Below are 14,448 nucleotides of genomic sequence, written 5' to 3' on the forward strand. Positions count from 1 at the left end.
TACTAAAAAACTAATATAACTCTTAAACTATTACAGACACGAAAATGAACATTCCAGTCTATTTTATAAAGAATTAAACGATCTTTCAAATGAGTTATTAAAAAAATTTATTGTTATTGTTAATCTGTTTTTATGCGCATTTGTTTATAAAAACTGATGTTTTTTTCGATGTTTTGGGAACTTTTATGACTTCTAATATTTTAAATAATGCAGATACGGTTATAGACCTTCGAGGCAATTCTGTTAAGTAATAAAATATATCCACGTTACAGTTGTGTATTTATAAATAATGTCATTTTTCAATGAATTTATGCCGTTTGTCTCTAAATTTTTTTGTTATTTCATAAAAAATTAATGTCGATTACAATCTATTCTTTAAAAACATGCAAACATTCTCACAAATCATGTGAGGAGAAAATTATATTGTTGAATAAACCTGTGATTTTGATTAAAAGTCGGCAAAGAAAGCAGGTAACAGAAGGGATCAGGATCAAGGGTCGGTCAAAAGACTTAGCCTCTGAAAGAAGTAGCTGCTCATTGTAAAGTACAGAACTCAAAGTAAATGATGAATATTACAGGCAAAATAATAACTGAAGAGAGAGAACCATAAAATGTAGAGAAAAATGGCATAAATTTATTGAAAAATGACATTATTTATAAACAAACAACTGAAACGTTGATATATTTTATTACTTAACAGAATTGCCTTGAAGGTCTATGACCGTATCTGCATTATTTAAAAAGCTAGAAGTCATAAAAGTTCCCAAAACATCGAAAAAAACATCAGTTTTTATAAACAAATGCGCGTAACAACAGATTAGCAATAACATTTCATGTCTGTAATAGTTTAAGAGTTATATTAGTTTTTTAGTAGACAAATAAAGCAGCCGCTGCAACTTTTGTAGCGCGTGTTTTTTAAAACTAAAATAAAAAATTGAACAAAATTTTTTTCTATACTTTGTTATATATGGTTGTTTTTGTAATTTTTAAAAGTTTGAGAAAAAAAATATAACAAAGTTGAAAATTCATTTATAACAGATTGATAAGTTAATAAGCAATGGAATTGTTGATCAAAAAAATTTTTTTTTGTTACTTTATAGAGGACTGTCAATTATGATTTTTAGATAAAAAATAACTTCTTAACTAATTATTTAAACAATAGAAATATAAAAAAAAACGATTATAAACAAGTAAAAATTGTTGTTAGGAAAAAAATTTTTTTTCAAAACTCATAATATTTACAATATAATAAAGTTGTGAAAAAAATTTTTGAATCAATTAATAAATAAAAAAAAAAATCAATTAATATCTTGTATTAATAAAAAAACGATAACATCATGATTAGGAAAAAAAAAATTTTTTTTAACAGTATTGGATTGTTCAGTTTTTGTTCGAGTACAAAAATTATTACAAACAAAGTATGAATATTTCTTCAACTTTTATGGCGTGATATTGTTGACTATGTATATAAGAAAGGCTCCACGAAGCGAAATATTTTTGTGACAATTATTTAAACATTTTTTTTCATTTACAATGAAGACGGAAGTTCGAGAAAATTTTGTTACTTAACAATCGTTTAACTTGTTGAAATATTAACTTTAAGTAAAATTTCCAACGGGGATAAATTTTTTGAAGTGTTCAAAACACACCATCATTTTAACAAATTTTAAATAAAAATTCAATACCCTAAAAAAATTAATCAATGTGTCGTACTCGCTTTTGACGCCGCGCGCGCGACCTAAAAACGAAGCGCGGAGACCCATTTTCAGCATTAAATTAAAATTATAAATAATGGAGATAGAGTACCGAGAGCTAGGAGTTTTTTATTGGAAATTTCCTCTTCTTTAAGAATCTTTTTTTAAAATTTCAGAACTATTAATAGTCTATGAGATATTGGCAAAAAACGAAATGCCTTTTTTTTCATCTTTAATTGGTTATAACTTTTGCAATTTTTTATGTGCTGATAAACTTTTTTAGCACCTTTGTCTAGGCGTCATTCCGAATCCAATGAGCTATCGCACATAATTTTAGGAGCAGTATCTCTATTTTAGACCATTTTGAGCTTATCTACTAGCCTAAACCTCAAGAATCCGAAAAACAGGTTCTTAGGAAGTGGGCGGTCTGGTTGTCGGTTTGTCAGTCTGCCCGACAATCTTCCGCCATCATCTTGGAAAGTATCATGTCGAAACCGACTCGATGCAAAAATTTGAAACTTATAGGTTTTACAATCAAATGATAGGCATGAAAAATTGCCATGTCCCGTTTAATTTGAACTTCCGATTCTACCGGAAACAAGTCAGTTTTCAATGTTTTACCAAGAAACATACCTTTTCCTTATTACTTTTTCTAAGTACCTAATCGATTATGTTTTTCGCGGTTTATATATTTATTTTTGAAAAAAATTATAAATGTTTTGTTTATAGAATTTTTTTCCAATTATTCTTTCGGCACCTTTTCATTTAGCTGCAAAGTCCTATCATTTTCAGATTTTTCACCCGGCCGTGTTCGAGCTCATCGCGGAAGTTTGTCAGACACACCGATAGACTCTTCTCTTTCTTGGTGATGAAAAATATCGTGAAAAACTGTTTGCCGGGTTGTTAATTTCAATTTCGGAAATATTTTCAAAAATCCTAAACTTTTGACATTCTCTCATGTTATTCGTAAAGCACATGAAAATATCATACAATCTTTGCACCGAACAAAACGATTATTTCATGTAAACAAATACTTTTTGCGGGTCAACAATAGTTTCAATATTTCGCAAGTCGTTCAATTTTATTTTTCTCAAATATTCATACCTACAGTTCTTCGGGGAATGTTTTTTGCGGAAGGAAATTTGTAGTTTCTGAACAGAATTCGGGATTTAAAACAACAAGGAAACACTATTTTATCAAATTTATTTTTTACACTATACAAAATGTTGTGTTACGTCCTCCAGACTTCATATTACTCTTCCACGGTCTTATAATCTGTGGATTCGCTGTTAATGTCGAAGTATTTCAAAATTTCTGCTTCGAGACCGCGGAAATGTTCGTTCACTTGTAGTCCTAGTATTGTATGCCGACTTCGGTTCATAATATTTTGATTCACGGAGCTAAAATTGTCGTTTGGGCCCCACTTCCGATCGGGCAGTTGTCGGAAGATGCTCAGGAAGCGAAAAGCAAGGATATCATAGAATATAGAGAACATTTCTCGTAGAAATGTTTGAGAGAGAAATCGACGGAAGATGTTTTTCAACGCATGATGATTACAATCTGATCCTTACATTTCATGTATCTGGATATACATCTGGAAATCCTTGTAACTTTAAAGAACCTTTTCGTTTACACTGGTTAACCATTTCGACTCTGGGATTCTAAATTTTTACATGAAATTCGTTCTCAATGATCTCGAAAACATGAGTACACGAAGTTTTACTTAAATTCAATACAATTTTGTGCTATTGGTCGGTCACATTGGATCTGTCATTTTAAATATGAACATATTGCAAATTTGACTTCAGATTCGTGATCAGCGACCTCGATAACATTAAAACCCAAAATTTGGTTACAATTACAACCTTGGTGTACTTTTGTCGACTTTTGCGGCGACTTCACCCACTGTGCGTTGTCATGTTGAAGTATAATGTTTGTTCCAACGGATGTATAATCGAATAGGGATGGTCCAGGTGACTGTGAAACGTATGAAATAAAAAACAATCATGGCGGCATTATGTATACAATTGAATGAAACAAATACGGGATGATGATTTATTACTGCATTTCTACGCATCATGTAAGGTAAGATGATTTATTGAATATGGAAATGTATAGCATACTATTGGATTACAGGTATTGAAATTTATATCAGTCAGGTAATCATTTCAATTGACATTTATATCAGGTAAGCAGTTAGTGATGCCGAAGAATCAATAGGTTAAGTTAGTGGTTGGTAGTCTCGTTGAAGTTGGTTCATTTTGATGAGATACGTAGAGAGTTAACTTTTGGCACACCTGCGGGCCACCTTTAGTATTTCGACATCATCTTGCCTAAGTGAAACGTCTTTCTGTTCCAACGGGTTGATAATATGGTAGGAATGGTCTAAGTGACTGTGAAACATACAAAATAATAACACTAGTTTATATGGTTTTTGTTCGTAAAATGAAAAGTGATTTTTCTCAACAATTGAGGTGCACTCAGTTTCAAAAAAAATATAGAAATATCCAACACGTTGTTACGTCCGTGAACGTCGTTTATTCCCGAGCGGCAAGGAATAAACTGGTTCGGCTTCGCTTTTACATTCGGGGACAACCAGAAGTTGGGATAAGTGTCGTGTTATCAATAAATAAAACTGATCGGAAAGAAAAAAAGAAATAAGGTTTTAGACATAAACCCTTGAACTATTTATTCTTATGAAAATAGAGTGTTTCTCTCTACCTCTGGCGGAGCCCGACTAACTGCCACATGGTTCGACTCGTATTTCGGCCATATACACATATGTTACAATACATGCACTACACACATAAGTACATTACAACAGGTTGAATAACCGTTTGGATGTTTGGGATATCAACTATATATTCGTTTGAAGAATATGTGGAATAGTTTAAACGGAGAGTGTAGTTCACAATATCGGTAAGAAAAGTTATACGTGAGGTTGTTGAGTGTTGAAATAGACTTGATCGTGTCGAACGTTGGAACAGGAATGGTACCGAGGTAAAGAGCAGGGGTAGAAGAAGGTGCGCAAATTCAAAATGGTGAGGAATAGAATTGGCAGAGTCGATAAAAAGCGAATGGCGTGAGCCACAATGGAAATAGGTAGGATAGGAATGAGACGATAAGGTTACTACAAGGATGATGGGAGAGTGACGATATGAGGGTGACGTGGGGCGATACGCCGGACGTAACAACGTCACGTTTCCGAAATATTTATTGTTTTTGATTTACAAAAAAAAAAAATGCTTATAATACTTAAAAAATTAAAATTTTCAAAATCAAAAATTAAAAATGAATTGCCTTAGCTTTTTTCTTGCATTTATTTGTGTCTGTGTCCCATGAGTTATCATGAGTGATTGTTCATGAACATCAGCAAATTCATCTGAACTTGTGTCACTTTGAGTTTGAACTTCTTCGGATTCCGTGTTAGTGATCAATGTTTTGCTGCAACAACCGGGAGGTTCTGGAACTCGCTGTTTGTTTGAACAGTAAATAGATTTAGTAACCGAAGAAAAATCTCCATACATAATTTTATCTCTGCTCTTGCGATTAAAACCAAATGTCTTAGCGAGACAGAAGTAAGAGTCATTTTCGTGGCTGGATGGTTCCCTCTATATCATTGGCATATTAAAATTCAAAGACCTGTTTTCACCGGCAGCCCAGGAGCTTAGCGTTGTTCTACATCTATCACAAAATACGTGAGTAGCCCACTTTTTTGTCCTAGTTACAGACTGAAATTTTGAAATAACAAAAATATGCATCTTTCAGTGATTCCGTTATGGGATATCCTTTCTTACGACGTAATAAGTTCCCCACAAACGTAACAAAAACGGTCAGGATGCACTTTACATAACCTTTTTGACATTTTTAAAACAAATATTTATTTAACTGAACACTATACTGCATCAAAATTTTAGAATCAATTCAGAACCGACTTGTGGGTAGTCCCAAAATAAAACGTGATGAACTTTAGTCTTTGAAGTAATAAAAATAAAATAAATATATGTTTGCGTTTAGTTATTGCAACTAAGTAAAAGGATATCAGATCCACTGGAAGGACATAACTTTTTTTTTATTTTGTAAACTAGTGTAAGCAATTGAAGAAAAAATTCCATTTTATTCCTTCTCATTTTTCAAGCGTTTTTCATGTAAATCAATGTAATATAGCAGACACGGAATATAGTAGTGTATCGATGTCAACTGTGAGGTTTAGCGTAGTAGGCAGATTTCGTTTTTGACAGCATCGTTCGTTATTACCTTGAAGCTTCATGTTCCTCTTCTATCGGATTGGTAATTGAGACATATCCTAGGTGATGGTAGAGAACGTACAAATCAATAAACAGGTGAGTCATGCATTTGGTGAAAATGAAAAAGTTGAGACTCATCTACTTATCTTTCACATGTTGTGTCAATAAATGTAATCCAATGAGAATCAACGTACGTAACATACCGTGTGAATTGAGGTATCGTGACTGCTCTCCACTTATAGATGTGGTTAGCATTATATTGTCATATTCATGACGAACGAACAACATTCTCCTGGTAATTTTCTTGCTAGCCATTTGTGCGTAACACAAATGTTTCTGATTGTTATACAGGCTGTTCTGCAAATTTTTATGGATTACACAATATCGCATCTTTGTTAGTTTGATTCTTTATCAACACGTAGCTCAGGGAATCTGATTTATACAATCACAAGCGCTCGCAATGCAGGTGTCAGTGATGATTAACATCAATCGATTTTGATCGAATGCCTGTGTTTAAGACTTGAAGTCGATTGGTATATACGTCCGATCAGAATCTTCGATAATAAATTTCACGACCGAACTTGTAGCCACCTAGCGGCAACGCGACACGGGGGGATAACAAAAAAGATGGCTGGAGACATGAGCCACGCGTCAAGTGTACTCCTCTGTTATAATGATAAATAAAGCATATTATACAGTAATAAAGTGTTCATTTATTACAATAAATACGGAACCATTCAATCGATTTCGATCAGACTTCAACTCTGAGGTCGTATGAACTCGGAGTACCAGCCATGTAACTCTTATTTGAGAATATTCACTCGTTCCTGAGAATAACGCCATGCTTATACACGGTAAGATAGGGAAGTAGTTCGGCTGAGTAAATATGTAATTACTCTACCGAGAATCTTGATGCAAAAACTACGCAAATGGGCCATATATGCTATTAAATCGTAATTTTGAGCGTAGAACATCGAAAAATTATCTTGAAAAATCGTAGAAATTATTTTCATCAGGGACAGTTTTTTTTCAACTTGATAACATCATATAGCTTTCTGAGACTTCAGATTTCCTAGGACTTGTTGTTTGCATTGCGATCTATGAATATTGATATCTTTATGAAAATACATTGAAACGTTTCGTACGCGTCTGAAAATATGGTGTACCCTGAAACGTGGTTATTTATACGAATTATTGAGCGAAGAATCTCATTTGGAAAATTCAGTTTTCATTTTCAGCAGAGTGTAGCGCTAATTTCTCAGTGATACCACTGCCATCGTCTTCGATACTTCGAAATTTCGATGAAGGTAAGTTTCCGAATATTTAAAGGATATACGAATAGATATGAAAAATGTCCGTTAATACATTTAATGATATAAATAATTTCCTCACCTTAAGTCAAGTTTAATATACAACACATAAATAGATAACAAATTGTTTAGACTGTGTTTCAATGAATAATAATGGTAACAATTATGGGATGGAATGCATTTGTACATTTTAAGGGTACTGATAGTAAATTCTAATTATTCGATAAAATGAAAGACAAAATGTATATAAAAAAATATAAAATTTTTATGGGTGATTAAACCTAATGACATAAGCTTTTACGATTTTTTTTTTTCATTCGTGTGTTCTTGAGATATAAATTTTTGAAAAGTATTTTTTTCAATGTTTGTATTCAAGTATACTTTAAGAGAAAAAAAAGAAAAAAACCTCATTATTGTCATTTGCGATATGATTTTTTCATTTAACCCTCAAACTTCACAATTTCGAGAGATTGGATACGTTTTTTTTTTTTTTTTTAAATACTCATAACAAACATTGTTTTTTTAAACAAATTATGCCGTCGAATTTGTCGTGGTCACATCTCATTTCATGTTTTTTTCCAATTTCAAATTTTGTTCTGCAGAATAAAACTTCTGTATCAAATCAGACACCAGGTTTTTGTCAAATTTTGACTCCCTCTGGAACTCGTTTACTTAATTTTACTATCTTCAAGACTAGGGAGTGCTTTTAACAAAACTTTCGCGAGTTGAATCCTGCTATCAATATTAAATAATCTGTCCATGTTGCGATATTTTTTTCTACTAGGACAGCATACAATTCCTGGAAAAGTTGAATTTTTTTGTAATTAAATCTATACTGATATGAATTTTTTCTATCGTACCTAACGCTAATTTAAGAAAATGTGGAATTTTTTTTTGATTCTTTGTAGATTATTTTTTAATAAATGTCTATATAATCATGAAACACGTCTTCTTTGACCTGTCAATTCACATCAGTTTAGATTTATATATTTACAAAAAAATCCGACTTTTCCACAAATTTCATGCTTTCCTAGTAGAAAGAAACATCACAGCATGGACAGATTATTGAATATTGATAGAAGGATTTAACTCGCAAAAGTTTTGTTAAAAATACTCCCTGATCTTCAAGATAGTACACTTAGCCAAACGAGTTCCGGAGTCAAAATTTAACAAAATCTTCTTGCCTGATTTGATGATACAGAAGTCATATTCTACAGAATTAAAAAATTAAAAGAAATTTTTTTTTTAATTCATAACTCAATAACACACGAACGAAAAAAATCGAAAAAAATTGTGAAAGTTCATCTCATTAGGTGTAATCACCCATAAAAATTTTGATTGAATGAAAAATTTGAATTTTTATTCCCGTGAGTTCTGGCGGAGAAAGCCCCATACATTATTTCCTTTTGCAGTCAATAAGTCTTCCACTAATTCAAAACCTGTTTACTAGGGTGGTAAAAAAAAATTATAGTTTTGGTCATTAAAATCCACATTACGGTCATTTGAAAACTACTGATTTTTACGAAAAAAGAGAAAATCGCTAGTGTTTTAATGATGATACTCATGCTTTGTTTTGGAAATTTGGAAAATTCGAAGAGGTCAGCTTCAGGGATCTCTGCATGAATTTAACGAATATTTTAACTTTCAACGAAAAGCTACATTTTTCTATCACGAATGAATGAGAAATAAAAATTAAAAGAGCAGCCTGTTGAACTTGAGCTAGAGAGCTGACCTTGCGGGAGGATTTGTTTTTTCTATCAAACACTGACATTTGAGGGGGTAAGAGCGAAAAAAAAAACATTCTTTTTCAACCACCCTACTGTTTATACTCCAGAAATATGGTAAATGCTCTGAAAAAAATCAAGTAATGCGTATAAAAATTAAAAACGGCAAAAAATACGAGATTTATAAGTAGTTCAATTGTTTCTACATATCATGAATATCCGTATAATGATTTCACTTTATGATAAGTTTCACCAGGAATTACGAAGTTCGACAAACAGCAAAAAATTGGTTTACTGTTAAGGGCTTATCCCTCGCCCTTCGAATTAACCGATGAAAACAAAGAGAAAATATTCATGAAGCATTAGATGTGAACTTGCCGTCCATCTACAATGTACGCCAGCAAAACTAGTTTTCGTACAGTTTCACAAAATTAATTGACCTTTTGCAAACCAGCGCGACCGTTCCCATTAACAAGTAAAGGTTATTGAAAATTTTCTAAGGCACACATAACGCTGGATAATATTTAGCTTGAAACTACTGAATATCCGAATTTGAATCGGTTCGCAGGTGATCCATTACCTTAAAGTAGATATTATCATTATTATTACAAAAATGTCTTATAAAAATGACTTACTATCCTCAAATATATTTTCATGTTTGCATACAGCGTTTGATTATTTTTTACACTCCCCCCTCCTACGATAATAAACCTTTTTACTCTGTCCACCCAACTATAATTTTAGACTTTAATCAAGCAATTTTCTCGTTATCTGTTGATTACAGATAATTGTATTTTACCAAAAATGCCATGATTTGATATTCATACAATTAGTCACGATTTGATAATTGTTATAGTTTTTTCCTCGCGCCTACCTACAGAAATTTATGATACATTATAAAAAATTCGATTATTTAGGTATTGGCAAATATTCCTTTATCAAGAAAAATATCCAATATGCATTGAATATAAGCAACTATAAGCCTCATAGGCTTGTTCTGATTATGATCAATACCTTTCTTTCTTTTTTATAAAACGCGTGATGCATTTACTTCACGTTAAAACGAATAAGAAATCTGGTCAGTTGTTTGAGTTTTTCTGAGTACTTCTGCCAGAGAAGCACTAGTTCCTAAACCAAACTCATCCAACGGTTTTCTGGCCATTGTAGCTATTCTGTAATGAAAATCGAATTTTTTTGTCAACCATCAATTTACTTATAATCAATAATATCCAGTTGGTATGTTAAAACTGACGTACCTTCCTCCGGATAAATTGTGTAGGAATTTCCAGTACGAGGATCTCAAATTTTGCGGCTCAATAATCGCAGCATGAAAAAGAATCGCTGTACTAAAGCAATAAAGTACTATTATGAACCACTTGACCTCCGGTAGTTTTCCGGTGGCTACCCCACTATTCCAAAGTATCTGAAATTAAGAATATGCAAATATGTTTCGGAGGTAACAATTGTAGGTGCTTTTGAGACTGTCGAAACAATCAGATTCTAAGGATAAGAGGTGGGGCATTTTTTTCGCTTGTAAGTTGGTCACGTAGAATGCGAGATATGCTATCATGTTTCGAAACTTTATCTCATGTCAATTAATATGACGGATTACTTTCTTTCAATCAGTACCTAATATTGAACTTTGTTTAGGCAACGATTATTATATGTATAGTAGGGCGGTTCCGAAAGATGCCATTTTTCTAGATTTTGATCTCCAAGATATTTGCATTTTTTCGCTAAAAAATAGCTCACGCGATAGGGCTGGTCTGAATTTTTTTTCTTTTATTACTACCTCAACGACGTTGAAATTTAAAAAAAAAAGCTATTTTCCACAATTTTAAAATTGGGGTATCCTGAAATCCTCCATCGGCTATGTTTTATATGACGAAACAAAAGTTTTTGTAAAACCTGAGGTACGTGCAATTTTTTTAGTGCCGAAAATTTTATATTGAAATACGTAAAAACTGATTTTTTTAACGTCCAAATATTAAAATATTTCGAATAAGAAGTTTCTTCTCTTCAAGCACTGTGTATATGGAGGATTATAATGTGTAGATGTTGTGTTAATACTTTCGAATCCTTGCTTCCGATGAGAAGCCACGTAAGACAAGCAAAGCCGTCTAATGAGTGATATGAATGAATGATATGATATATCTACACATTATAGTCCTCCGTATACACAGTGCTTGAAGAGAAGAAACTTCTTATTCACTCATAAACCGGGCACCGGAAAACAAATTCGAACTCACTGGTGATGAGAGAAATTAACGACAACAGAGTCAGGGCGGCTAGGTGGTCTAGTGGAGTAAGGCTCCGGTCAAGCATCTCTAGACGCCAGGTTCGATTCCTGGCTTCGTCGTTAATTTTTCGAATTTACATTCTTTCATTAAAATATTTCACTGCTCTTCATTTCTCTTGTTACTTTACAATGAACAAGAGCTCACGCGAAACCGGATGAATGTTAGCGAATATTAAATACTGCCTCAACAAATTTTTTTTCTTTCAGGACTTTAGGAAAAGCCTTATAACGGAACGTTTATTGGGGTTTCATAAAAACTTTTGTTTCGTTATACAAATGATAGCCACTGAAGGATTTAAGGATATCCTGACTTTGAAATTCCCGAAATAGCCTTTTTTCGAAATTTCAACGTCGTTGAGGCAGTAGAAAATTTTTTTTCAGCCCAGCCCTTTCACGTGAGTTATATTTTAGTGAAGAAGTACGAAATCTGAAAAAGGCCCTTTTCTGAACCTCCCTATTATACAAGATGTATATTCTAAGTCGGGACAAACTTCTAGGGTGTATAAGGGCTATCAAGACCAGCATTTTGAGGTAAGACACGTATTGTTGATTTCATACAAGAACACTATAATGTTGTCTACGCCTGAATAAAATTTTTGATAAAAAACGATTACAACTGATTCATTATACCATGAACAAGCGCGCGGTACTAAAGCTTTCAAAGCAGACCATGGGTGTCTTAACTCAAAATGCTTTAGGCTAAGCAACCTAGAAAATAATAGGCGATTTTGTGACAAAAATCTCATCTGAAAACTAACTGTGCCACAATTTGAAGCACAGCTTGGAGATGAAAAATTCATGTTGATAACTCTCATTTCGGTAAAGGTTTATTTTATTAATGTTTAAAAGCGGAAAACCTGTTTCTTCAGTTTTTACAAAATGATGCATAGGAAAAATCAACACGTAATTGTGCCAAAACTACTGATCCAACAGCGCTCGCCTTTGCCCGCGGTAATCTGCATATTATTCGCTACTATGTCGCAGAAAGCCTACGCTACAACCTGTAAGTTGGCGGAGTTGTAAATTTTTGAAAAATGATGGTTATTTAACGGTGTTTAGAGTTCTTTTCGATTAAAAATTACCCAATCTTGTCGATCTGAAGCTCATTTTGAAAGTATTTCAATTGTCTACAACTTTTCTCATTAGATTTCAAGGATTGTTTCATTAGTTTACATCCTAGAAGTACAAACTGAGGAAAAAATAGGTTGTCCGCTTTTAAACATTGATAAAAGAAAACCTTCACTGAACTAAGAGTTACAAACGTTTTCGTCCATAAGCCGTGCTTCGAATTGTGGCACAATTAGTTTTCAGATGGGATGGTTGTCATAAAAAAACTTAGATCGATTAGTGTACTTGTCTTGGCACCCTCTAAACACCCTATAAATTTATCCCGAGTTAGACTATACAATTGAATGTTGATCGTGGTTATGGAGGTCGTGGAAAAAAAAAAATCGGATAATTGTTAACGTTTCGGCCCGAGTGGGGGCCCTCTTCAGAACGAAAATTAATTTAGTTTATTGCCCACATCTTATCTGAAGATGTGTGTTGGATGAAAAACGAGCCAAGAACGGACGAACATCACAAAATAAAGGGCGAAGCAAGATGATCCGCCAACCGTTAAAGAGTGGAAATATAACGAGATAATTTTCAAAGTAATACATATTAGTCAAATATTATTTAAAAACTTGGATTAGGTCAACTTTATAAAATGTTAATTCGAGAATTTAAAAACTTTTAAAATTATTATTGCACCAGGAATGAAGTAATTAGAGTCAGCAACTTGTGGATCATCCGAACGTGTGGGCAAGAAGGAGGTGAATGTACAAACGTTAACAATTATCCGATTGTTTTGTTTTAACGACCTCCACCAACCACGATCAACATTCATTTCAACTTCGAGGTCAAGAAAAATATATTGTTCATCATCTTAGACTATACACTGTGTATAGACATTTTTTACGTGATCAAAATCTATTATCAAAATATATCGTATAATTTCAAATAGAATTTTATCATAAGCTGATAAGTTACTGAACAAAAGTAAGAAATTTTGGGTTGGGAAAGCCTAGAAAGCGCATAACTTATGCTAATCGATTTTTGGTGAATCATACTGTTCTATCTTGATAGGTAGCTACTTTCATTTTATTTTTAGAACTATTTTGAAATAGTCCGTATTTACAATCTAACGGTGAAAGTATTTGAAATTTGTCGTGATTTTATCTACATCAATTAAGAAGCAAAATTCTGAGTAATAAATAAACATATGAGGCATTCAGTCGCAAATCAAACAATTTTGACCGTCACTATTTTTAATTGCATTGAAATTTTTTTGAGGCGATAGGCAGCATTTCTAAACCTCCAATTGACTAAAAAAATAATTGTAAATTCACCTTAGAATTACAAATATTCAAAGTTCCTCAAAGTTTCACCTTTATTCAAATTGTTCAATAAAATTCTTTGAAATATCAGTTTTCATTTCGATCATTCTAAAATTGATTCCATGGTGGAATAAAGTTTTTAAATATATTTCTGAGTATTACAAAAATTTTGAATTGACAAAACTTACAATTTTTGCTAGTATTTTTTTGGAAAATTTCAATACTATGAATTGATTGGCTTTTGGTTTTTATCCATTCAAATTTTCTTAGAGTCCGCAAAAAAAAAAAAAGGAAAAACTCGTTTTATCAAGAGACCAATCGAGAATGATTCGTGTCGAATGAAATTTATTTGGCAAAATTTTCTAAACATTGACAAAAAGCAAAACTTTAAGAAGATTCAATAATTACTTGTTGAATATTACACTATTCATTGTATTTTTCTGTGAAATAGCAAACTTCTTTTATCATAAAAAATAATGCTTTATGTTCACCTGTAACGCTTTCCACATTACGTACAAAGCGATTGTATTATCTGGATACATCGTAAAAGCAACACTCGCCGCGATACCAGCTGGTATTGCATAATAGCGTGAATCTTTTCCAAAAGCTCTCCTCAACCCGCAAGACAGCATCTGGAATGTAAAATACAAACTCAAGGATATGGATGGGTTAGTGGTGGTGATATTTAATACAGATATATCATGTTAGTAAGTGTCTTCACCAGTCATCGAGTCAAAGTGGATGCGCCAATCATTTAACAGTTTTCAAACTAAAGTTATTTACAAGGTTCTGATCA

The 14,448-nt window shown here is 32.7% G+C and overlaps 1 protein-coding gene across 3 annotated transcripts in view; it reads right to left on the reverse strand.

Moving 5' to 3' along the window:
- Positions 1–2,882: 2,882 nt before the first annotated feature.
- The window catches only part of LOC124306517 (transmembrane protein 135-like), a 59,043-nt gene continuing 47,477 nt past the window's right edge, over positions 2,883–14,448 (reverse strand). Inside the window, exons 7-10 of one of the 3 annotated variants that reach the window (XM_046767352.1) lie at positions 14,144–14,284; positions 10,232–10,398; positions 9,990–10,147; positions 2,883–3,671 (exon numbers count right to left, since the gene is read on the reverse strand). In XM_046767352.1, the coding sequence (XP_046623308.1) occupies positions 10,033–10,147; positions 10,232–10,398; positions 14,144–14,284 (423 nt within the window). In that variant the 3' untranslated portion in view covers positions 2,883–3,671; positions 9,990–10,032. Of the gene's footprint in view, positions 3,672–7,297; positions 10,148–10,231; positions 10,399–14,143; positions 14,285–14,448 lie in introns of those variants that run through there. The other 2 variants (XM_046767350.1, XM_046767349.1) reach the window with 2 other exon arrangements.

The sequence above is a fragment of the Neodiprion virginianus genome, chromosome 5 (assembly GCF_021901495.1).
Source record: "Neodiprion virginianus isolate iyNeoVirg1 chromosome 5, iyNeoVirg1.1, whole genome shotgun sequence".
In the NCBI taxonomy this organism is placed as follows: domain Eukaryota; kingdom Metazoa; phylum Arthropoda; class Insecta; order Hymenoptera; family Diprionidae; genus Neodiprion; species Neodiprion virginianus.